Source organism: Trachemys scripta, chromosome 7, assembly GCF_013100865.1.
Source record: "Trachemys scripta elegans isolate TJP31775 chromosome 7, CAS_Tse_1.0, whole genome shotgun sequence".
Lineage (NCBI taxonomy): Eukaryota > Metazoa > Chordata > Testudines > Emydidae > Trachemys > Trachemys scripta.
The window spans coordinates 20,446,583-20,470,780 of NC_048304.1; the positions used below are offsets into that span (position 1 = coordinate 20,446,583).

Sequence of the window (24,198 nt, forward strand, 5' to 3'; positions counted from 1 at the left end):
CGGGATAGGCAGAAGGGTGGCCCGCAAAGCTCCTGGTCTTTGCTGTGGCCCCCGCTTTCCTAACGGCTCCTCCGTGGAGGTTCGGCCGATAGAGGGCACCCTCTTCGCAGCCATCAGGGTCTTGAATACGGCTCTCAATCAGGCGCGGTGCAGGGCAGCCCGGGGTCCTTCGGGGAGCGGGGTGAGAGGTCGCAGTGTGGCGCGCCGGCTGCCGCTGGTTCAGGCGCTGGCGGGGACGGACGGGTCGCTGGCAGGGTCAGTCAGTCAGTCGCCGCGGGCCGGAGCTGCGGAGAGATCACCCATCCCTCACCATGTCCTACTGCAGGGAAGAAGGTGCGTGGCGGGGGGAAGGGGCGGGCGGGCGCGGGGGAAGGGCCTGTTCTCAGGGGCGGGTGGGGCCGGGCCGGCGGTGGTTTGGGGGCTGCGGGCTAGTGGAGGGTGGGGAGGGGCTGGGGAAGGAGAGCACGGGGGGGGGGGAGGGAATCACAGCAACGAGGGACCCAGCGTGGGGTAGCGGCACCCGGAGCTGCCTTCCTGCCAGCGCACGGGGACAGGCGGCGCCCGGCACCGCCATCAAGGGCAGTCTCCTGCGGGAGCCATAACTAACGGGTGCAGTGCGGCCAGCCTCAGGGGTTGTACAAATCAGGAGCCTTTTCTCCCTCCGTGTTTGCGTTCTGGTTTTTGAGCCTTTAGGGCTTGCTCGTGTCCCATTTTTATGCTTCCCCCTCCTCCCTCTCAGTCATGACAGCTAGGGGCTTCTTTTATAACAAATACAGCTGAATCTTTTCATTCCAACAATGGCGGTGTTAAGAAATACATCGAATATCATGAGATTTGTGATAAAACAATGAGAGTTGACACCTCACTGGCACAAGATGTCTCTGAGGCCAAGAGTTTAGTAGGCATCGAATAAGGCTTAGGCACACATAGGCATGGTAAAAAATACCCAGTTATGTTAGACTGTACTAACCCTTGTACTTTGCAGCATACTCCATTTTATAGCAGGGGTTAAGTAAGAACCTCCTCTCAGGGCTCATCTACACGGTGCCTCGGGCCTGCCAACATTCTGCCTTCAGCACTTTAGGATTCACATCCCTCTAGTGCGCATTGCCACCCTGTGTAGATAAGACTTAACTGTCCACTGTCAGGTTACCTTGTACCTTCCTATGAAGGGCTGGTGCTGTCTGTGCTGGCGATGTAATACTGGGTTATATGACCACTCATTAAATCTGGCATGGTAATTTCTGTGTCTTGTAGCCAGATTGCACTGTGGTTGTGCTAGATTTCACTATCTGAGCTGGGTCAGTGCTCAGATGGGAGAACAAGGAAAACCCCAAAGCTGCACAGGATGGTGTGTAAGACATACTGGGAGCATGCCTGTTTGGCTCCACGTTGACTCGGATATCCTAGGATGGTGCTACTGGGTGTTGTGCTGTATGAGGCATTTCAGAGACCTGACCACTCATCGCTATGGTTGCCAACTTTCTAGTTGCACAAAACTGAACACCCTAACCCTGCCCCTTCCCTGAGGCCCCACTCCTGCTCATTACATTCCCCCTCCCTTGGTGGTTTGCTCTCCCCCACTGTCACTGGGCTGGGGCAGGGGGTTGGGTTGCGGGAGGGGGTAAGGGCTCTAACTGGGAGTGTGGGCTCCAGGGTGGGGCCAGAAATGAGGGGTTCAGGATGCGGGAGGGGGCTCTGGGCTGGGGCAGGGAGTTGGGGTGTAGGAGGAGTGAGGGCTCTGGCTGGGGGTGCAGGCTCGGGGTGGGGATGGAGATGATGGGTTTGGGGGGGGTGGGGCTGAAGGATTTGGAGTGCGGGTTGAGGCAGGGAGTTGGGGTATGGGAGGGGGTGGGGCTGAGGATGGGGGTTCAGGGTGTGGGAGGGAGCTCTGGGTTGGGGGTGTGGGCTCTGAGGTGGGGCTAGGGATGAGGGTTTTGGGGGCAGGAGGGTGCTCCGGGTTGGGGGGGGCTCGGGGGTTGAGGTGTAGGCTTATCTCAGATGGCTCCCAATCAGGGGCACAGCGGTGGTGCTAAGGTAGGTTTCCTGCCCGTCCTGGCACTGAGGACCACGCTGCGCCCCGGAAGTGGCCAGCAGAAGGTTCGGCTCCTAGGAGGAGGCTCACAAGCAGCTCCGTGTGGCTGTTGCCTGCAGGCATGCGCACACCCAGCTTGTGTAAAGTGCGGAACTGGTGCTTGGGGTGGGGGCAGTGCACGGAGCCCCGTAGCCTCCCTGCCTAGGAGCCCGACCTGCTGCTGGCCACTCAGCTCTGAAGGCAGCACAGAGGTAAGGATGGCAATATCACAACTTCCCTACAATAGCCAGATTTTACAGTGTGTGACATGTTTTTCATGACCAGGAATTTGATAGGGCCCTATATATCACACCTGCTACTTCACTGCTATTCACTAGGCCAGTAATCCTGTCAAGGAAGGAAATCAGGTTGTTTTGCCATGATTTTTTCTTGAAAAATCCATGCTGGCTGTTCCTTATAACCCTGTTATCCTCTAGGTGTTTACAAATTGATTGATAATTTGTTCGAGTATTATTCATGGCTGCAAAGTTTGCTTGACAGGGTGGAGTGTTTGCAGTCATGCACTCTATAGTTTTTGAAATAGCAGTTGCCATGCTTCACGCATTTAACTGGTATATTTCAGACACATTGAAATGAACATTAGTAAATGTTTCACCAAACCATATACGTCTTGGGATTTGTATGTGTCCGCTGATGGCAATCACGTTGCCAATAGCCAGGAAAGCCTTAATTTCTAATCCCACTCTCCCTGGTGGCTCACTGGTAGCTTCATGGAAATGTGAGACAGAAGAGAGGCTATTGTATATCACCCTTTCTCTTCCCTCCTAAATAAGGATTGTTTCCCAATGAAGTTTCTGACACTCCTTTTGGGAGACTATTCTGCAGTCTCATAGACTTCAGGTAGAAAAATTTACTTTGAGAATCATCCTAAATTTCCCCTAAACTTTCCATTACTCTAGTTGTATACCCTTGGACCATCATAATGAGTTCTACCTTTGCAGTGTTTACACCCCACAAATCTTATGCAGACTGTATTTTTCTATCTTTGGTAGTGTTCACAGCACTTCCCTATTTAATATAATCTGCAAATTTAATATGCTCTTTACTTGTTCATTTAGATCACTAACGAAAATATTGAATCCATCCCTAATATAGACCCCCTCAATAGCCTACTAGACATTTGCCTGGAATTCAACACATGTGCCATTTATCAATACTCTTTGTTTGTGTCCCTTTAGCCAACTCTCAATCCATTTGATGATTTTGCTCTCCAAGCCAGTTTTGAATTACTATAACTTTTCATCTTCCCTGATCTTCAGTGAAATGAGCTGTGACCTTGGATTACAAATTAAGAGCTGACAGTTTCCTGTTTAACTAGATTTTAAACAGGATATATACAGAACTGCACCTGAGTTTTAGTTCTTATGGTAACTCAATTGCAAAAATAAATAAATTTTGACAAGTCACAGTTAAGACTGCCTAAAAGTGCTACCTGCCCTGTAGCAAATTACCTTACATGCATGCTAGAAAGACACTTCTCCCCTGTAGAGCATCAGAGGGGTAGCCGTGTTAGTCTGAATCTGTAAAAAGCAACAGAGGGTCCTGTGGCACCTTTAAGACTAACAGAAGTATTGGGAGCAGTAATTCTTCTAGGTCACCTTGACAGTAGCTGTGCCTGCCAAGATAAGACTAATCACTTTGAATGCTTCAGGGCATAAAATAAACTCCTTCCTAACCCCTGTGGTGTCTGCCCTACATCAACCCCTAGCTCCAAACGTACATCATTGTGCAACTCTACTCCAGTGATGTGCACCTTAATAAAATCTAGCTACAACTGATTAGATATATTATGGGGTTTTCTAGCTTCCTCTGTTGGAGGAGGAATATTGGACTATGTGAATAAATGGTGTAATGTTGTACATAGTTTCTTAGTAACTGACTGGTCATTGTTTTTTTTTTTCTATGCTAAACTTTAACCAGTGCTAGCTAGTTAATATTTTGAAAGACTATAAAGAAAAGTTTTCTGGTGTTTGACGTGTGGGAAAGATCAGTGGGAAGCTAGTTACTTTGCTTTTAAATTCTGTTGTATCTGTATATGTGGCAAGTGCAGAGGGGGTTTGCAGGTGTTCTTAGCAAGCCAATGGTGCCTTATGGCGTTGACCTTTAAAGTTCACCTGAAATTAGCCAAACATTTGCCATTTTTAGCTGCCTTAGTATATCCTAGCGGAAATTCTGCCTCTATGCATCAAGAGAATATGGTTTGGGTCATGTCTTTACTGTCTAATGAGACACTAAAGTCCATTGCGGAGAAACTAAATGAATTCTTTGCATCAGTCTTCACGGATGAGGATGTGGGGGAGATTCCCAAACCTGAGCCATTCTTTTTAGGTGACAAATCCGAGGAACTGTCCCAGATTGAGGTGTCATTAAAGGAGGTTTTGGAAAAATTGATAAACTGAACAGTAATAAGTCACCAGGACCACATGGTATTCACCCAAGAGTCTGAAGGAACTCAAATGTGAAATTGCAGAACTACTAACTGTGGTATGTAACCAGCTTCTGTACCAGATGACTGGAGGATAGCTAATGTGATGCCAATTTTTTAAAAAGGCTCCAGAAGCGATCCCGGCAATTACAGGCCAATAAACCTAACTTCAGTACCAGTCAAATTGGTTGAAACTATAGTAAAGAACAGAATCATCAGACACATAGATGAACACGATTTCTTGGGGGAAGAGTCAACATGGTTTTTGTAAAGGGAAATCATGCCTCACCAATCTGCTAGAATTCTTGACGGGGGTCAACAAGCATGTGGAAAAGAGTGATCCATTGGATATAGTGTACTTAGATTTTCAGAAAGCTTTTGACAAGGTCCCTCACCAAAGGCTATTAAGCAAAGTAAGCTGTCATGGGATAAGAGGGAAGGTCCTCTCATGGATCAGTAATTGGTTAAAAGATAGGAAACAAAGGGTAAGAATAAATGGTCAATTTTCCGAATGGACAGAGGTAAATAGTGGTGTCCCCCAGGGGTCTATACTGGGACCAGTACTGTTCACATATAAATGATCTGGAAAAGGGTGTACACAGTGAGGTGGCAAAGTTTGCAGATGGTACAAAACTTCTCAAAGTAGTTAAGTCCCAGGCAGACTGTGAAGAGTTGCAAAGGGATCTCAAAAAACTGGATGACTGGGCAACAAAATGGCAGATGAAATTCAGTTTTAAAAAATGAAAAGTAATGCACCTTGGAAAACATAATCCCAACTACACATATAAAATGATGAGGTCTAAATTAGCTATTACAACTCAAGAAAGAGATCTTGCAGTCATTGTGGATAGTTCTCTGAAAACATCCACTCAATGTGCAGCGGCAGTCAAAAAAACTGACAGTGTTGGGAATCATTAGGAAAGGGATAGAAAATAGGACAGAAAATATCATATTGCCTCTATATAAATCCATGGTATGCCCACATCTTGAATACTGCGTGCAGATGTGGTCACCCCATCTCAGAAAAGGTACCAAAAAGGGAAACAAAAATGATTAGGGGTATGGAACAGCTTCCATGTGAAGAGAGAGTAATAAGATTGGGACTCTTCAGCTTGGAAAAGAGACTATTAAAGGGGAATATGATAGAGGTCTATAAAATCATGACTGGTATGGAGAAAGTAAATAAGGAAGTGCTGTTTACTCCTCCTCATAACACAAGAACTACGGGTCACCAAATAAAATTAATAGGCAGCAGGTTTAAAACAAACAAAAGGAAGTGTTTCTTTACATAATGCACCATCAACCTGTGGAACTCTTTGCCAGAGGATATTGTGAAGGCCAAGACTATAACAGGGTTCAAAAAGAACTAGATAAGTTCGTGGAGGATAGGTCCATCAATGGCTACTAGCCAGGATGGGCAGGAATGGTGTCCCTAGCCTCTGCTTGCCAGAAGCTGGGGAATGGGCGACGGGATGGATCACTTGATGATTATCTGTTCTGTTCATTCCCTTTGAAGCCCCTGGCATTGGCCACTGTCGGAAGACAGGATACTGGGCTAGATGGACTATTGGCCATACTGGGTCAGACCATTGTTATGTTCTTTTATAACTTTAATTCTGAAAGGTTTTTTAGCATAAAGGGTCCCTAATTTTTTTATTTTGGTTCCTAGGTGTCACTGAAATAAAATAATAGTGGGTCCCAGAGTAATTTCTAACCCCAATTCCATGAATCCTAGCAGTTGACTCCGAATCTCTGATAGATGGACACCTATGGTAGCCATGAATCCCTTCAATGAGGACCCCTTTACATCTCCTCTGGCATCAAGTTCTATTGCCTAACTGCTCTTATAAAGATGTGAATATTTTTCCTAAATTACCCTGCTGTATCTTAAGCTCATTATGTCTTGTTCTGTCCTTGTTGATTAATTAGAATAATTGATCCCTGTCCTCTTCATACCATCTTTTATGTATTTGTAGACAATTATCCTGTCTCACCTCAGTCATCTTTTTTTCTAGACTGAACATAGCCTGATTCTCTTAACCTTTCCTTCTAGGTCTTATTTTCCAAAACCTTTTTGTCATTTTTTAGCGGCTCTCCTCTGAACACTCTCCAATTTGTCTTTTTTAAAATGTGATGCCCAAAACCAAACACTGCTCCAATTGAAGCCTAACCAGGGCCAAGTAGATCAGACTCATTAGCTCTTAAAATGAATGCATCTGTTTACATGCACAACAGTTCAAAAGCTTGTACTGTGCAGCGGCTTTGTAAATGGCTTGTTTTGTCTCAGCTTAATCCTTTTTCTGAACTCTTGCTTTTTGTCTTTCCTTAAAATGTTAGGAAAAGACAGAATTATATTCGTGACCAAAGAGGACCATGAGACGCCAAGCAGTGCAGAACTGGTGGCAGATGACCCCAATGACCCTTATGAAGACCAAGGTCAGTAACCTTTGGTAAGAGGATGGTAAGACACATATTTAACTATCTAATATATTTGTAAAAACAACAAGGAGTCTGGTGGCACCTTAAAGACTAACAGATTTATTTGGGTATAAGCTTTCGTGAGTAAAAACCTCACTTCTTCGGATGCATAGAGTGAAACTTTCACTCTATGCATCCGAAGAAGTGAGGTTTTTACTCACGAAAGCTTATGCCNACAGCAGAGCAGGGTAAGGCTGGCTCCCAGAGTCCAGGATTGGAGTGACCTAGCAGATCAATGGTCCAGATAACACCAAAGGGGAACGTCACACACATAGACAAGGATTATGTCTCAGTTTAAAAGTAAAAAGTAAGTTAAAGTAAAGTTACAAGTAAGTTTAATGGTACTGCCTTAGGAAAAAGACTGACCTAGCTTTTAGAGATTCTCTGAGGACCTACTCCACTAATTTGAATGAGAGCCACACAAATATATTAAGTATCAGGGGGTAGCCGTGTTAGTCTGTATCTACAAAAACAACAAGGAGTCTGGTGGCACCTTAAAGACTAACAGATTTATTTGGGTATAGGCTTTCGTGAGTAAAAACCTCACTTCTTCGGATGCATAGAGTGAAACTTTCACTCTATGCATCCGAAGAAGTGAGGTTTTTACTCACGAAAGCCTATACCCAAATAAATCTGTTAGTCTTTAAGGTGCCACCAGACTCCTTGTTGTTTTTGTAGATACAGACTAACACGGCTACCCCCTGATACTTAATATATTTGTGTGGCTCTCATTCAAATTAGTGGAGTAGGTCCTCAGAGAATCTCTAAAAGCTAGGTCAGTCTTTTTCCTAAGGCAGTACCATTAAACTTACTTGTAACTTTACTTTAACTTACTTTTTACTTTTAAACTGAGACATAATCCTTGTCTATGTGTGTGACGTTCCCCTTTGGTGTTATCTGGACCATTGATCTGCTAGGTCACTCCAATCCTGGACTCTGGGAGCCAGCCTTACCCTGCTCTGCTGTGAGAACCCCCACTCCTGGGCTGTTCACACACAGCATCTAGTATATAAGCTGCTCCTTGGATTGTGCAACCAAATGACACTAGCCAATATCTCTGGCCCCAGACACAACCCTAGGAACCTCCGTCTTGCAGTGTCCAGTTATGCCTGCTGGACGTTGCAAGCTTATATGAGTTCGTCAATTTAACAAAGAAATTGATGCGCACCAGGCTTGTTATCCCCAGGGGAATCTGACATGCTTCAAACCAAGCACACTGCTTCAGGTAGAATAAACAAACAGATTTATTAACTACAAAGAGAGATTTTAAGTGATAGGTAAAAAGTCAGAGCGGTTACCAAAATAAAATAAAACATAAACACACAGTCTAAACTCTCAACCCTATTAGACTGGGCAACATCTAGATTAAGCAGTTTTTCTCACCCCATTGAATATTTCAGTCCTTAATATACAGGTTTGTTCCTTAAACCTGGGCCACTCTCCACTGTTGCAGTCTTGTCTTCTCAGTGTCTTAGTTGCTTGCAGCGAAGGTGGGGGCAGGAGAAGGGCCCAGTATGTGTCCACTCTGTCTGTTTTATACCCTCAGTCCATGTGCTTGGGGAGCACAAGTCCAGGCATGTCTGGGGGGCATTGCTGAGTCTCTCCAAGCAAGGTTGAGCAATTCCCCTGGTGTGGCCTCATGCAGGTGAGTCATTGCATTGTGGTTCCCTTGCTGGACAATGGCTGTGGATGGGTTGTTTGACACCCCGTCTGGGTGTTGTTTACTTTCTTTGCTCTTGCCTCTGGGGAGCTGATATCTGGCTGATTCCCCAATTTGCAGCATGTTTTAGTGACTACCATACAACACAATTCTCATAACTTCATATGCATTAATGATACACGTATATGAATAGAGAAATGACTTTCAGCAGATCATAACCTTTTCCCTAATACTTTACAAGGCATGCTTTATACATAAGATCACGATTATATGAAAATGAGGAATAGGGGGTTACAGTATGCTCCCTCAACGTATAGAATGTCACAGTATGACCATAGTTTATTTGCCATTTTGGCAAACAGTCAACAAACTTTCTGTAATTCCACAATTTAATTCTTTCTGAAGAAACCAAAGACAGTTAATCATGTTTCGAACAGGTCTAAGAGGAGGAGTTAACACAGTTTAATTCCATACAGTAGCTTAGTGTTTCTGTAACTTCTTTATTCTGCATGTTTTCTAATGGTCCCACCTTCAGCTTCAACTACTTCAGTCCCTCTCCAGTCCTTCAAAATGTTTAATTCTGCAGTCTATCACACATGCAGTTTGTTGCAGTAGTAGTCTGAGATTTTTCAGAAATCCCAATTAGTGTGAAAGTGACTTACACCCATGACCTTGTCATGTTCTGCACCCAGTAACCTATTTCAACAAGTACTAAAACTATTTTCCTCCTCCTGTCACATAATGACAACTCTAAAGGGATCCAATTATCACTAATGCCTTAAGAGGCAAGTAACTTAACATTTGCAGTTTGGAACTGAAGTTTGCCAAATTATCAAGCAAGATAAACCAGTACTGATGCTAAACAGTTCATATCTGCAACTGAACAAATTTAAGAACTCTCTGCTTTTACTGTTGCTATTTATTATCTTTTTTGCAAGACAGAATAACAGGGGATTAAGCCTTGTAAAATCGTGGTTGCCTTGGGCAAGTAATTTTTTTTTTTCTTAAAATCGGTGAGTAAAATATCTTAGTTTATAGTCATGGTAAAACCTGAGTGGATAGATTTTGACCCAGGCTAATAAATGTCCATGAAAATTTAGGACTGGATTTGGGATTTATTGGATTGCTTTTATGTTCACCAGGCACAAAAGGCAACTGTTTGAAATATGAGGCCCTAAATGGAAACAATCTCATTTTTAGAGTTGCTGAGATTCACAGCTCCTGTTGAAATCAATTGAAACTGTGGACGTTCAAGCAATTCTGAAAACTGGTCGCTTTTATTTGGGTGCATGAGTTCAGGTATTCCAGTTTGAAATTTGGCTATAGTGTCTACTTCAGTTTGCATGAATTGAGGCATATTAAGTCTCAAGTCTTGTTGCCTCCAACTTTGACTGAAGTTGAGCTAAGTTGTTTCTTTTCCCAGTTGAAAATCTGTTAAACATACAATAGTTAACAGAAACTCTGCCCCAGCATTGTAATCTCTAGGGGGCAGTATTCATGCATCATTTAGCACCCAGAAAAGGATATTGGTGATGATATGTTAACAAACAAACATACAGTACACCGTCTAATTTGAACCATCTTGTCTTGTATAATTAAACTCTTTTTTTTGTTTTCGTACATAGATTTGTGCTAAAATGAGCATGCATCACCTACCTGCACAGATTCTGAACCTGTTTACAGCAGTATTCAGAGTGAACAGTTGTATCTGACCACATCCTCACCTTGGATCCTTTGACTTTTGTAATGATCTAAATGAAAATTGGGACAAGGGATTAGAGAAAGCTTTTATGACTTTAGATACCACATGTATGTCAGGTGAACAGATTTCTTTCAGGTAGCACAGTAACTTATCAGACTCCTTCCCATAGCATGCTTGATTCAAAGTCAAAATTTTCTCTTGAAGCTTAGGACAGTATGGTGAGAGATGCTCTGTACCCTACTCTCTCGGCTATCAATCAGTTCAGCTACTCAGAAGGCTGCTAGAATCTATGAAGTGAAGCAATATTCTGGGGCAGTGCTCAATAAGGATGTGATAGCATATGTATGTTAGAAGAACATTTAACCCTGATGTGTGTGGTTGTTTAACCCAAGACATTATTAGTATTAGCCCAATATCTGGGAATTTAAGACTGTGTTATGTTTAGGGGGTAGGCTGAGAGAACAGCCCATGTGGAACTTCTTGTGAAAGCAAGTAATAAAAGATGATTAAACATAACTTCACAGTAACAAATAAGTAGAAACAGACATTCTTACACAGTACTTGATGATATACCTCAGATATGGTGCTCAAAATAAGTTTAATTGGCTTTCTCAATATATGGGACTGGCAGGCTTGGTGTGATTGAGGTTAACCGTACACCCTTTCTGAGATGAAAAGAAATAGCTGGTGCCCCCCTTAAACTTTCCAGTGTGTGTGTCTTATTTCAGAAAGATGTGTAGAAGCTAAAGTTCAGTGTCTGTCAGGAGTTCCTTTACCCCTCGTATTTTCAGGCAGGATGTGTTATTGGCTCAGAGCCAATGCTCAAACAGCAGATTTGTTTTCACCAATCTGCACAATAAGATTTCTCAGCATTTCCACTTTGAAAGCAGTGCATCGGATGCTAAAGATTTCAGGTAGAATCTGGTACTGGCCATGAAATCCAAACTGTATTTGCATCTGTTTTCTTCTCAATTTATGTCTGTATATACAACTTCCTGACTATAGAGAGGAGAATAGAGCCCACAGTATCTACAAATAGTCAGTTCTGTAGTACAGTTGACCCTTCTATGGAAAGCATTTTCTGAGAGAAGTTTATCTGATCAGCCAGTTATTGTACTCTGTGGGAAAAACAATGAAGAAACATATTTAAATGCAGTCTCAAACATTTTAGAAAAATCTGTTTTCTCTTATAGTGTTAATAGCCTGTGATGGGTGATCTTTTTCATTGATCAGTATGGTGGTGGTAAGATCCCAACTCCCGTCTGCCTGGCCTGTCTCTCTTCTGCAAAACTAGACTGCCGAAAATAAAGATCCCACCACAACCTCACATCTGGAGAATATAAGCGCTTGGAGATGTTATAATGCGTTTTAACAGTTCATAGAATGAAAAATCACCTTAAGTGGTGTAAAAAGAACAGGAGTACTTGTGGCACCTTAGAGACTAACAAATTTATTAGAGCATAAGCTTTCGTGGGCTACAGCCCAATTCTTCGGATGCATATAGAATGGAACATATATTGAGGAGATATATATACAGAGAGCATGAACAGGTGGGAGTTGTCATAAGTGGTGTGCAACTGAACAAAAAAGACTCCTGCTTATATTGGCAAATTCTAACATTCATGCAGTCCTGGGTTATAGGAAGTTGCTTCAAGTCTTAAAATTTCTCCCATTATCATTGTAAAGACAGTGTGTTGGAATTTTTTTAAAGTGACACTTCTGTTCTGAACTGGAAGTCATGTCTTCAACAACCAGGGCTTCTCTAGTAATGGGGTGTGTAAATGTAAACTTATCTCATTGGAACTGAGCCACAACAGTTCATGATATTTTGAGTTATATTAATAATTATGGTCAGCAAGCCAGTCAGGTTTGCTGTATTGTCAGTGCCAGATCAAAAGAGGGAAGAAAAGGATCTCTTGGCATTGGTGTGACACAGATACAAGTGATTCAAACATGAACTCTGAGCATAGTTCTTTTCTTGGGACCTGTAAGGACAAGTTGCTTTGTTATTCTTTCATGGCAGTGGTTGCATAAATGAAGTTAGCATGTCATAGAATCTAGTTCCTTTCCCAGTTGGACAGCCTGGGCAGAATTTGAAGATGGCCAAGACAACTCATGTGGAAGGGCCAGTGAAATGCCATGTTTATGTTGGATGTGGAAGGGCTTTGGTGGGAGGGAGATCTGTATCCTCTCACAAAGCAGTAATTCCAGCACTTTAGACCACCAGCTTGCTGTACTCTGGATTTATATTCCCAATTTGGCCTTTCCAGGCCTATTATGGGTGGGGGAGGAGAGTGAAAAGGCTAGAAGCTAGTTGTGTTGGGGAAATCTTGCAATGAAAAGGACATCTTATCCCTGTCCTTTCCATTAGAAATACATACGATCCAACATGAAAATGGGTTTTTGCATTAAATACTGTAGTATGGTTTTTTTTGAACAGGCCATGAGTTGCTGCCACATTTTAAGGGTTTTCTCAAAGTTTCTCACTTCAGCTGTCCAAAGCTACAACACAGCAAATCAAAAAATGATAAACAATTCACATATCATAGATTGCAGTTGTATCCGAGGGGAGGGAAATCTATGGAGGGGAAAGACATGGGCAAAACATTTTGAAGCATTGTAGGGCAGAAGCTCTAGTTTACTGTGTGATTTTTATTTAAAAGAAAATTGGAAAAGACTTTCTGAACGGCTAAAGAAACATGCAGGTTTTTTTAATTTAGCTTATACTTTGAACAGGAGATCTGATTTCCAGTATTCAACTTCCGTGACATAATTCACAGTAATGGCCCTTTTGATCTTTTTTTACTGTACTATACACAGAATAATCACATTTAAGGAGGAATATGCTTATTATATAAATGCCTTACTCTGCACTTAGTCCTAATATAATGTAAACCTTTAAATTTATGCCGAATGTGATCATTATTTTGCAGCCCTCCTGACACTTGGTATTATAACGCAAAACAATTGTTGTAGCTCTAGTTGTTAAATTCCTCTTTTACATCAAAGATTATCTTTATTAAGTTCCTGATCAATAGATTGCATAGGAAAACCCTAAATATCGTGTTATTTCTCTTGGGTAAGATCATAGAATATCGGGGTTGGAATAGACCTCAGGAGGTCATCTAGTCCAACCCCCTGCTCAAAGCAGGACCAATCCCCAACTAAATCATCCCAACCAGGGCTTTGTCAAGCCTGACCTTAAAAACCTCTAAGGAAGGAGATTCCACCACCTCCATATATCTGGAGCCCACTTTCTAAGCCAGAAGTATTAAAAGTACAATGGGCAAAGTTACAGCTGATTCCCTGCTAAGTGGGATGGCAAACTGAGATAGATTTAAATTACAGCTTTTAGAACATAAAAGCTGTACTAAAGTTACATTGTGACTCTCATTATAACATCCTCTCTTTGCAGGGATGGGCCGGGAAAATTGCCTAAGAATCTCTTCATCTGCTTTTGAATTACAGAAAGATGAAAAAATATTTTTCGCAATTTAAGACTTTGCTTTTTGCTTCCACGGTGCAAACAGATGAAAATCACAGGTGTTGAATTTTTCAGGGTGACTATTCCTAACTGAGGACCTGTTTCTATTACTTGCAAAATATATATATACTTTAAAATTAAGAAACCTCTTATAATTGTTTTTAAATATTTTGTGCATGCCAGGTGACTTTTGTGAATGTTACAGCACTGTTAGCATAACCAATGTTTTAAGTAGAAGGCATTAATCACAAAAGATTCTCAATAAATAGATTTCAGTGTAAAAGCAGGTTCTGTATTGAAATCATTGTCTAGTGGCAGGAGTGGTTCCCAAAACTGCTAGTGAAGGCACAGGCTCTTCCCTGAAACTTCCCATTATACAACAAATGAGGATCATAAACAGACCCCCAAAAAGATGTTGGCGGAAGGAAAGGATACTACAAGATCACGTAGAGTACATGTCTTGACAGTTCCATTAACTTTAGTGCTTTTGTGGGGTTTTTAAACTTTCCATAGGTGAGACAGTAGAAGAGAGTTTTGAGGATACATTTAAATGGGGGGGATGACTTGACTTCCTCTTTGCACTGCAAGAGAGAATTGTGTGGCTTTCCAGGCTTGCTAAAGAAACTAGCAGAGCTTGTAAGCTCCCAGTCTTCAATAACATAATTTTGAAGGGCCTACAAGTTCCTCAAGGCTAATTGTTTTGGGGTTTTCCTGAGGTTTTTTGAATGGGGAGCATGTCTGAAGAGGATTGAGAAACTGAAATGTTAATATTATGAATTTAAAATGTTCAAAAGTAAAGAAGTTAAAACAAAGGTTCTCTTAAGAATGCTAGTTCAGCATCATTGCACCTTTTGCAATTTATACTCCTGTGTTTTAAATATGTACAAAACATAAATGTTAAGTGTCCTTATCAAATATACAGGATGTGCCAAACTAATCTTTACTTCTTGCATTCTGGGTATTTTAAATTTGTAGATTCCAATGCCAGAAGGGACCATTGTGATCATACAGGCTCACCTCTGTATAACACAGGCCATAGAACTTTCTCAATATAATTCCTAGAGTAGATCTTTTAGAAAAACATCTAATGTTAATTTTAAAATTGCCAGTGATGGAGAATCAACCATGACCCTTGGTAAATTGTTCCAAGGTTAATTATACTCACCGTTAAAAATGTATGCCTTATTTCCAGTCTGAGTTTTTGTCTAGCTTCAACTTCTGGCCATTGGATCATGTTATATGTTTGCAAGATTGAAGTACCCATTATCAAATATTTGTTCCCCATGTAGTAGTTATAAACTATGATCAGGTCACCTCATAACCTTCTCTATGTTAAGTTACATAAATTGAGTTCCCTTAGTCTGTCACTATAAGGTGTGTTTTCTAATTCTTTAATTATTCTCATGGCTCTTCTGTGAACCCTCTCCAATTTATCAACACCCTTTTTGAACTGTGGACACCAAAACTGAACACAGTATTCCAGCAGAGGTGTCACCAGTGCCAAATACAGAAGTGAAATAACTCTCTTCTACTCAAATTTCCCGTTTATGCATCCAAGAATCGCATTAGCCCTCTTGGCCATAGGATTGCACTGGAAGTGCGCATGCAGTGACTCTATCACAACCCCCAAATCTTTTTCAGAGTCACTGCTTCCCAGGATAGAGTCCCCCATTGTGTAAGTGTGGCCTACATTCTTTGTTCCTAGATATATACTTAGCTGTAGTAAGACACATATTGTTTGCTTGCGTCCAGATTACCAAGTGATCCCATTCGTGCTGTATCAGTGACCTGTCCTCTTCAGCTTATACCATTCCCCTGATTATTGTGTCATCTGCAAAGTTTGTCAGTGATGATTTTATGATTTCTTCCAAGTCACTGATAAAAATTTTCAATAGCCAACAACCAATCTTTATGGGACCCTACTAGAAACACATCTGCTGGATAATGATTCCTGGTTTGCAGTTCGAGACCTATAAGTTAGCCAGTTTTTAATCCATTTAATGGGTGCCAGGTTCGTTTTATATCAGTCACATTTCTTAATCAAAATGTCATGCAGTACCAAGTCAAATGCCTTAAAAAAAGCGAACAGAATGTTGGGAATCATTAAGAAAGGGATAGATAATAAGACAGAAAATATCATATTGCCTCTATATAAATCCACGGTACGCCCACATCTTGAATACTGCATGGAGATGTGGTTCCCCCATCTCAAAAAAGATATATTGGGACTTGGAAAAGGTTCAGAAAAGAGCAACAAAAATGATTAGGGGTATAGAATGACTGTTGTATGAGAAGACATTAATAAGACTCGGACTTTTCAGCTTGGAAAAGAGACGACTAAGGGGGGATATGATAGAGGTCTATAAAATCATGACTGGTGTGGAGAAAGTACATAAGTGTTAGTTACTCCTTCTCATAACACAAGAACTAGGGGCCACCAAATGAAATTTATAGGCAGCAGGTTTAAAACAAACAAAAGGAAGTATTTTTTCACACAATGCACAGTCAACCTGTGGAACTCTTTGCCAGAGGATGTTGTGAAGGCCAAGACTATAACAGGGCTCAAAAAAGAACTAGATAAATTCATGGAGGATAGGTCCATCAGTGGCTATTAGCCATGATGGGCAGGGATGGTGTCCCTAGCCTCTGTTTGCCAGAAGCTGGAAATGGGCGACGGGATGGATCACTTGATAATTACCTGTTCTGTTCATTGCCTCTGGGGCGCCTGGCATTGGCCACTGTCAGAAGACAGGATACTGGGCTAGATGGACCTTTGTTCTCACCCCATATGGCCATTCTTATGTTCTTTTAACACTGTTGGATGATTTTAAAAAGCTAATGCCCAGCAGAATGCCACTTAAAAGCATTAATAAAGGAAATACTTTAGAGGTGCAGTAGATAATAGATATACAAGCTCACATTACAAGCCAACTACAACAAAAGTCAGTATTCCAAGAATGAATTTGTAATGTTAAAGGGAGTCCTAATGTAGATCTCTGAATCTCTGATACAACCTAATTATAGGCACTTAAGTAGGTTAGAGAGGACAAAACAAGTATTGCCATAAGTGCAGACATTTTTATTTGTGGCTGTGATATTCTCAATTTCCGTTAGCTAAGAGGGTTTAGGTTTGATGAGCTCTGCAACTAATTGCCAGTCTAAGCCCTGGACCTGTTATGATGCAAATTGAGTGGTTTTCGAGTGAGCCTCAACTAGTGCTTAACAGTAGGTCTGGATTAGAGGATCAATGTGCTGCAGACTACCTCCAGAAAAAAAAGTGCAACTTTCTGTTAGTTCAGAGATTTAAAAAAAAAAAGCCAATCCTGCCCACTTGCTTCATGTAAAAGGATGTCGTAGGTGACCCTAGAGGTGTCTTCCAGTTCTAATTGGGGAGAATTCTAGCTGATATACTAGATCACTTTTAGTGTAGGGAGACTTTTCTGTGCCTCTGGCCCACTGGGAACAAAGCTCTTACTCTTGTTCAGCTTTCTTTTAAAATGTGGTTTCTGTGTAGTTGGTATTAGAAGCTTGTGTCTTCTTAATGGTGAGATTAGTGGAGTTATACCTATTTTTCTACTTTTACAATATCCAGGAGTATGTGCCAAAGATTCATGTGTGGAAAGTCATAATTGACAGTTGAACTCCGTGTCACCATGCAGTCTTGAGTTTTAAAACTAATAGCTTCTGTTTCAGATTGAGGATTATATGACCAGGAATTTTATTACTGCAATGCCCTGATCAGGTTAATTTCAGAAAACTTTTTCGATGCTCTTAAAGTATTTGAGACACAACCAGTCATTTTAACAGTTGATATTCCGTAATGTCCCTCAGTGACTTCAAATTCTGGTTTGGTCTGTTTACAAAGCAAAACCATATTTCTTTTAAACTGTAAGATCAACCTACGTTCTTTCTGCTTTATATCCTCCCTAGCAAGAGAGAGTCTGCAACAGGCTATCCACATTTTTTATGACCTCCTGCTCCTCCCCCCCCTTGGATCCCAGCCATGGTTTGCCAAAGATGATGGACTGTACTAGCTACATCTTATCCATGAAAGAGATTTTGTCCGGCAGGATAAGTGACAATTCTGTGAGCGTGTCCAAAAGACCTATGCATGACAATGTTCCAGTCTTTGGGTAGTAAATAGCACTTCCAACACAGAAATGGTACGAAGGGGACTGTGCAGTTTACTACTAGGCTTGGTGTAAAGCAGATAGTCAGAATTCAGTGCCTTCTGGGGTGCTGAACCAAACGCCCTTTGCTTCCGTTGTAAATGCTGTTTTCTTCTGACCTGATCTGGTTGAATGGAAGTGAACTCCAGAGACTCTCAAGATTCTTGAGCAAAAAATAGCAAACGTTTTAAGCGTGTATACTACAATGAGTGCTTAGCTATTGTTTTTCCTACTTTGTTCATTTTTGTTTTTAGAAATAAAATATGAATTGTGGCCCCCAAGCACTTGGGATAACATAACTAGTAGGCCCAGTGCAGAGAGAATCTGCAGAGATTTTAGATGTTAAAGGCCACTGCCCTACCAAATTTCAAGTCCCAGCTACAAACATGGGGGTCACTAGAGCTTTTCAAAGAAAAAGTCACCCACATTTTTTAACATGGGCAAAACCTCTTTTCCTAGCCTTATTCTCAGCAATGGCTGAAGCTTTATGGCTTAAATTTTCAAAAAATAAATCCGACTGAGGCAGACACTCATTGGACTGAAATTTTCCTTAAACAGTTAAAGTTTGGCAACATAATAAGCGACTGAAAACAGGGTCTTATAAACTTAAGGTTGCCTGATACTTACCGTATCTTCTTGGGGGATGAAGGCTAGTAGCACAACCTATAATAACATTATCAATACACTTTATTTTTTTTCTTTTACAAGCTTACATTTCTTGATCTTGTTAAGCTGTTTAACTTCTTGCCTTCACTTTTTGTGTGTTCATTCCTAGAATAGATCCAGATATCGTTTTCCTGTGATGTTGTCATTGTGTCCTCTTTTCCTTATCAAACTGTCTGTACTGGGCTATCTTGATTATCACTTCAAAAGTTTTTTTTTTCCCCTCTTAATTGGCCTCTCCAAGTTGGTAAGACAACTCCCACCTTTTCATGCTCTCTGTATGTGTATATATATCTCCTCAATATATGTTCCATTCTATGCATCCAAAGAAGTGGACTGTAGCCCACGAAAGCTTATGCTTAAATAAATTTGTTAGTCTGTATGTGCCACAAGTAGTGTTCTTTTTGCGGATACAGACTAACACGGCTGCTACTCTGAAAATTCTTCTCTGTTTCCTTCCCTATGATTTCTTTATTTTCCCAGAGCCTGAATTGGGCCATGAACTAACCTCTCCTCTTTCCCTTTCTCAGCAGTGAGTCATACAGGTCAGAGTTGAGGCACATTGGCTAGGCAATACAAGGGTGGCTTGCATTGCCGCTGATGCTGTACTGGTTTTGTGGATGTAATAAAGAACCTGAGACTTCAGTGCTGTCACCCAGTACATTTCATAGAACAAAATTCACCTAAAAACCAAGAAGACAACCTATAGGACACCTAATTTTTATTCTGTCTTTTGTCTTTTTGTTCAGGATTGATATTGCCTAATGGAGATATCAATTGGAATTGCCCGTGCCTTGGTGGAATGGCTAGTGGTCCCTGTGGGGAACAATTCAAATCGGCCTTTTCCTGTTTCCACTATAGCACAGAAGAAATAAAGGGATCGGATTGTGTGGACCAGTTCCGTGCCATGCAGGAGTGCATGCAGAAGTATCCAGACCTTTACCCTCAAGAAGACGATGAAGAGAGAGAAAATCAGAGCAAAGATTTGGAAACTACTCCTGCAGAGGCTGCGGTAGCCAAAGAGGAGAAGGGATCTAGCTAATGAAGATGCATGGAGGCTCTTGTCTCCACTCCTTAAAATCAGAGACATGGACGTTTTGAAAAGTGTCTGTCTTTTGAGTCTTCAAGAAGTGTTTCACCTTTAATGTTCTATACACTGTATTGTATGAAATAACTTATTACAGGAGTAGAGACCTCAGCCCTGTGGTCTTGCAAGTAAACACTGCAGGAAGAGCAAGTATATATGTAGGTACTGTGTAAAATGTTAGTGGGTACAGCCACTGCTTTAAAAAAAAATTCTCCAGTTCTCAGTTTGCATATTGGGTTGAATAATGTCTGTAAAAGTATAAAACATACTTTTTTCAACCAAAAAGTTCCATTAGTCAGTGTGTCAGGTCTATATCCATTTCAGTTCATTCTGATCAGTAGTTGTTCCTTTTCAATGTGTTCTGTGCTGTTGATAGGAAAAGCATTTTGTGGAATTTCTTAAAGCTTCTCTGCCAGAGAGTAGCCCTTAAAAGGAGCGAAGCTTAGAAGTTGCAAACTCCATAATTTCAAATGGCACTAAAAGATATTGGCTGCATATACTACTGATTCCAGGTAAAGATTTCCTGAAAACTAAAGTTAAAATGTGTGGCTTTTTTAATGTTATGAACTGAATATGGCTCTTGCCTTTTGAAAATGGTGGTGTGTTGAGCAGTTTTTGATAAAACTATCAAGTGAATGGGAAGAATGCTGATCACTGTTCCTTTGTTCTGAAAGCACTGCTTTTGGGGTCCCTCTGTTAGCACCTGTTCCTTCTGTATAGACAAGTTCTTACAATATGCCATTGACAATAAAATTTAAATGTTACCCGGAGTAACACCCTCAGAGCAGATACTGTGACTTGAGCACACATTAAAAAAGCAATCTTTTTACCTTGCTTAGAAGCCTGTCTCGTTGTTGCTGCTGCTGCTGTTGTTGTTTTTAATTAGTAGTGCTTGGATTGAAAGTAAAGCCTGACATTCTCTTATATTGTAAAGAGATTTTGAACTCCTCTGAAATTCCTCTTAGGTTAAAGTAGTTGACTTTTGTATTTACCAGGTGTATGGCTTAGTCCTTCTTTCTCTGAGAAGCATGAGCAATGAAAGCACCTCCTCAGGCTGGAATGGGATGGGTACAGGACACATCTCAGAAGTCCATAGTGGCTATGAAGCCACAAGGACCTCTTGCCATAATCCATGAATCATATGAAGTTAAGTGTGTGTATATATAAAATGAAAGATATGATCTGCTTTAGACTTATATATGGCCAGTCTAATATAAAAATTACATTGGATTACAACTTGCAAGTCAAAGGGATAATACATATACAACCCTCTCCACTAGCAAAAAGACGGCCATGATAGTCAGTGTGATACTGAAGCCTTGGGTAAGATCCCTTTCATAATATGCAAGTACCATGTGTAACTTGCCTTCACATTCATTAATCAGTTGTTACCTAAATATAGCAAAGTACATTTTACAATAGCATTAATTCTCCCCAGCAGGTGTGATAATGTTTAGATACTTGCCTTGGTAGCTAAAAGCCTTTGGCTTCATCTCAACACTGCTGAGATGCCCTATATCAATACTTTGGTTTAGTGTTACTTGCTTATTAAGTTATTTAAGTGTAAATGGACCTGTTTATTCTCTTCTGATAGCCTCTAAAGTGCTGTCTGCACTCTTTGAATTCAGTAGTAGTTGAATCTTCATCCAGGATTAGGCAGTTGGTAATAACTCAGTCCTAGTGGGATGGATAGCAAGTACTCTGGGCAGACTTTGCATTTAAAAGAAGCAAAGTGTGCGAAAGTTTCAGTCTGTGCATGAAACAGTCAGCAAAACAGATGCCAAATAAACAACTAAGAAAGTGGGCACAAAAGTGACAGTGATAAACCTTGACGACTAGGCAATTGGGCCATGGAGAAATGAAATCTCAGGCAAACAGATAAATACTGAGCACTGATAACGAATCACGTGTACCTGAACCTTTGTTTTCAAAAGGAAACCCAGCTTGCGATTTGTTAAAGGAATACCACAATGTGAAGGAGTGCTCTGTTCTAAGAACTGCTTGCCTGTTGTGCTTGTGTGGTGTGCTTTTCTTTCCCACGCTGCCTTGTCACCTTGCTACTTTAGGATTTATTATCTGTAACTGAGTATTTGGAGCATCTGTGTTCTGAATACAGAATGCATGAGTTCTAGCCTTGTATTTGTGTTGCATCTCAATCCATACTTCAGTCCCTTGTCAGCGTGTCCCATATTGTCAAAAATCATTATGTATTTGTTCTTAGTTGTGCCTTCTGTATGCTGTACAAACAGGAAGGAGCATATAGTCCTTTCCTCAGAGAGCTTACACTTTTAATTTCCTAACCAAAACCATGTCAACTTTCGGTATACAATTTTACAACTAAGAGTAGATTAAAACTAAGTTGCCTCCTGCTATTTCTAATGGCATTCTAATGCCATTTCCATTGTTGGCAATTTCTTGTTCCAGACTGTGTGCACTGTCGATCAGTTACCGTATTCTACCCCAGATCTGTCTACATTACACTGGAAGATGAAAGGATTCTTGTATTTACACCATATAGCTTAACATACTTTAGGGTTCCTTTTTGCCTAAATTATTTGTAGTGAGAGAGTGCCTAGGAGTTCCAGTCATGGACCAGGACCCCATTGTGCTAGGTGCCGTATAAACGGAAGAAAAGGATGGTCCCGGCATCAAACAATCTAAGTAAAAATTACGAAAGTTTCTATATGTACACAGGATGTGTAGATAGCCACTTTTAAAACCTCTTGAGTATTTTATAAAAGGGAATTCTGGAATTGCAGGAGATGATGGTTTACCTTTTAAAGAGAACTCAATAGAAGTTTCATTCTTAACCAAAAATCTAGAAATTAGTGGCTAAAATAATTGAGCCACCACTCATTTTTCATACTGTCCCTTAAAATGCAATAACACTGTGAAAAGTGGCTTTAAAAATGGAATAATGACATTTTTATTTTTCAGTGACTTGCAGATCAGTTCTGCTAATTTCCAAAATTTTCCTTTTTTTTTTTCTTTGACCATTTCTAACTGCGAGCTCTACAACTTCACTTGAGACCTAAAAGTCTGCTAAAAGCTTATTTAGTGGAGAGTGATGCACAAGCCAAAATATAGTATGCAGTTCATTCTGTGTAGGTTCTTGCACTGCTCTTGTCATGGTATGTGGGCACAGTACTCTGCTGTGTTAACAGGAGTAAAACAGTGTTTTAAAAAAAAAAAAAAAAAAAAACCTTGCTTTTGGGATTTAAAATCCATTAGTCATATAATGTTTTTTGCACTTTTATAAAAGGTGGTATGGGGATTCACTAACAGAGCAGATGCTTAAATATTACCATTTTACAGCTGAAACAATTGAGGCACAGAGAGGCTAGCTGACTTACCCGTAGTCCTGTTGTCACTGGTGATTGCAACTAGAATCAGTCTCCAGAACAGTTCTGTCTTCTGATTAATATCCATGTCCTTAGAAAAATTGTATGAAGATGCTGCCTGCTCAGGATAGGAAGGAAACTTCCTAGTTTTAAATGGCTGATTTCCACTTGATTATCTGTTCTGTTCATTCCCTCTGAAGCACTGGTATTGGGTCATTTTCAGAAGACAGGATGCTAGGCTAGATGGACCTTTGGTCTCACCCAGTATGGCCATTCTTATGAGGAGAGGGGGACAGATAAAAGAAACAACTGAGTGTTACTGGCTAGAGATTGTTGCTATAACCTTTCCTTTACTTTATATGTTAATATGGGTATTTGTGCAAGGCTGGTACAACTCCATCATACTACACCTTCATCAGCACTACCTTTTGTTGGTGCTGTTTCTCTTTTATACATGCAAGTTCCAATTTAAACCTATAATCAATCAAGGCTATTTTAACAAGTAACAGATGATAAAATGCTTCCCAACATTATGTGGCAGGCTGTTGAAATTGTAGACAAGGGGTCATTTTTATTAGTTGCCGGAGATGGAATGTAAACCTGCATGTGGCAAATATTGCTGCTTTTTCAATTTCTTTTGTTTACTACTTTTAACAAGATGTACTGGATGTCTGCCACAAACATATCTTTAAAAAAATAAGTGGCAGATCTTCAGTGTCTGGTCTTGGGATATTCCTGCGTTTGTTTTGCAGGGGCCTAAAGGAACTATGGACAAGTTCTATGTAAATGTATTGCATTACTTTCACATTTATCTTGATTAACAACGTAAAGAGCTTATGAGTCAGACAGTAAAGATGACAAAGTGAAGCTGCTGATCTAACCTACACATGAATAAAGGTTTATGCTTGTCCACCTGGACTGCTGACATCTGACTTAGGGTTTTAGGTATGACCCACTTCCTTAGTGTCTTTCTTGAAAAATTATTTTAAAATATAATAAACAATTACTGATTCAATTAACCCTTTTTAAAATCTTTGTGAGAGACATAACAATACACCTAAACATTTGGAATGAATTGCCTGTTAAAGGGTTGC

General features: G+C 40.8%; 1 protein-coding gene across 1 annotated transcript; it reads left to right on the plus strand.

Annotated features, from left to right (window-relative positions):
- Positions 1-159: 159 nt before the first annotated feature.
- Positions 160-20,601, plus strand: CHCHD4 (coiled-coil-helix-coiled-coil-helix domain containing 4). The gene is made up of 3 exons (XM_034777085.1): positions 160-333; positions 6,858-6,956; positions 19,426-20,601. Exons 1-3 carry the CDS (start codon positions 312-314, stop codon positions 19,716-19,718), a joined length of 414 nt encoding a protein of 137 aa, XP_034632976.1. The 5' UTR covers positions 160-311; the 3' UTR covers positions 19,719-20,601.
- Positions 20,602-24,198: the final 3,597 nt, after the last annotated feature.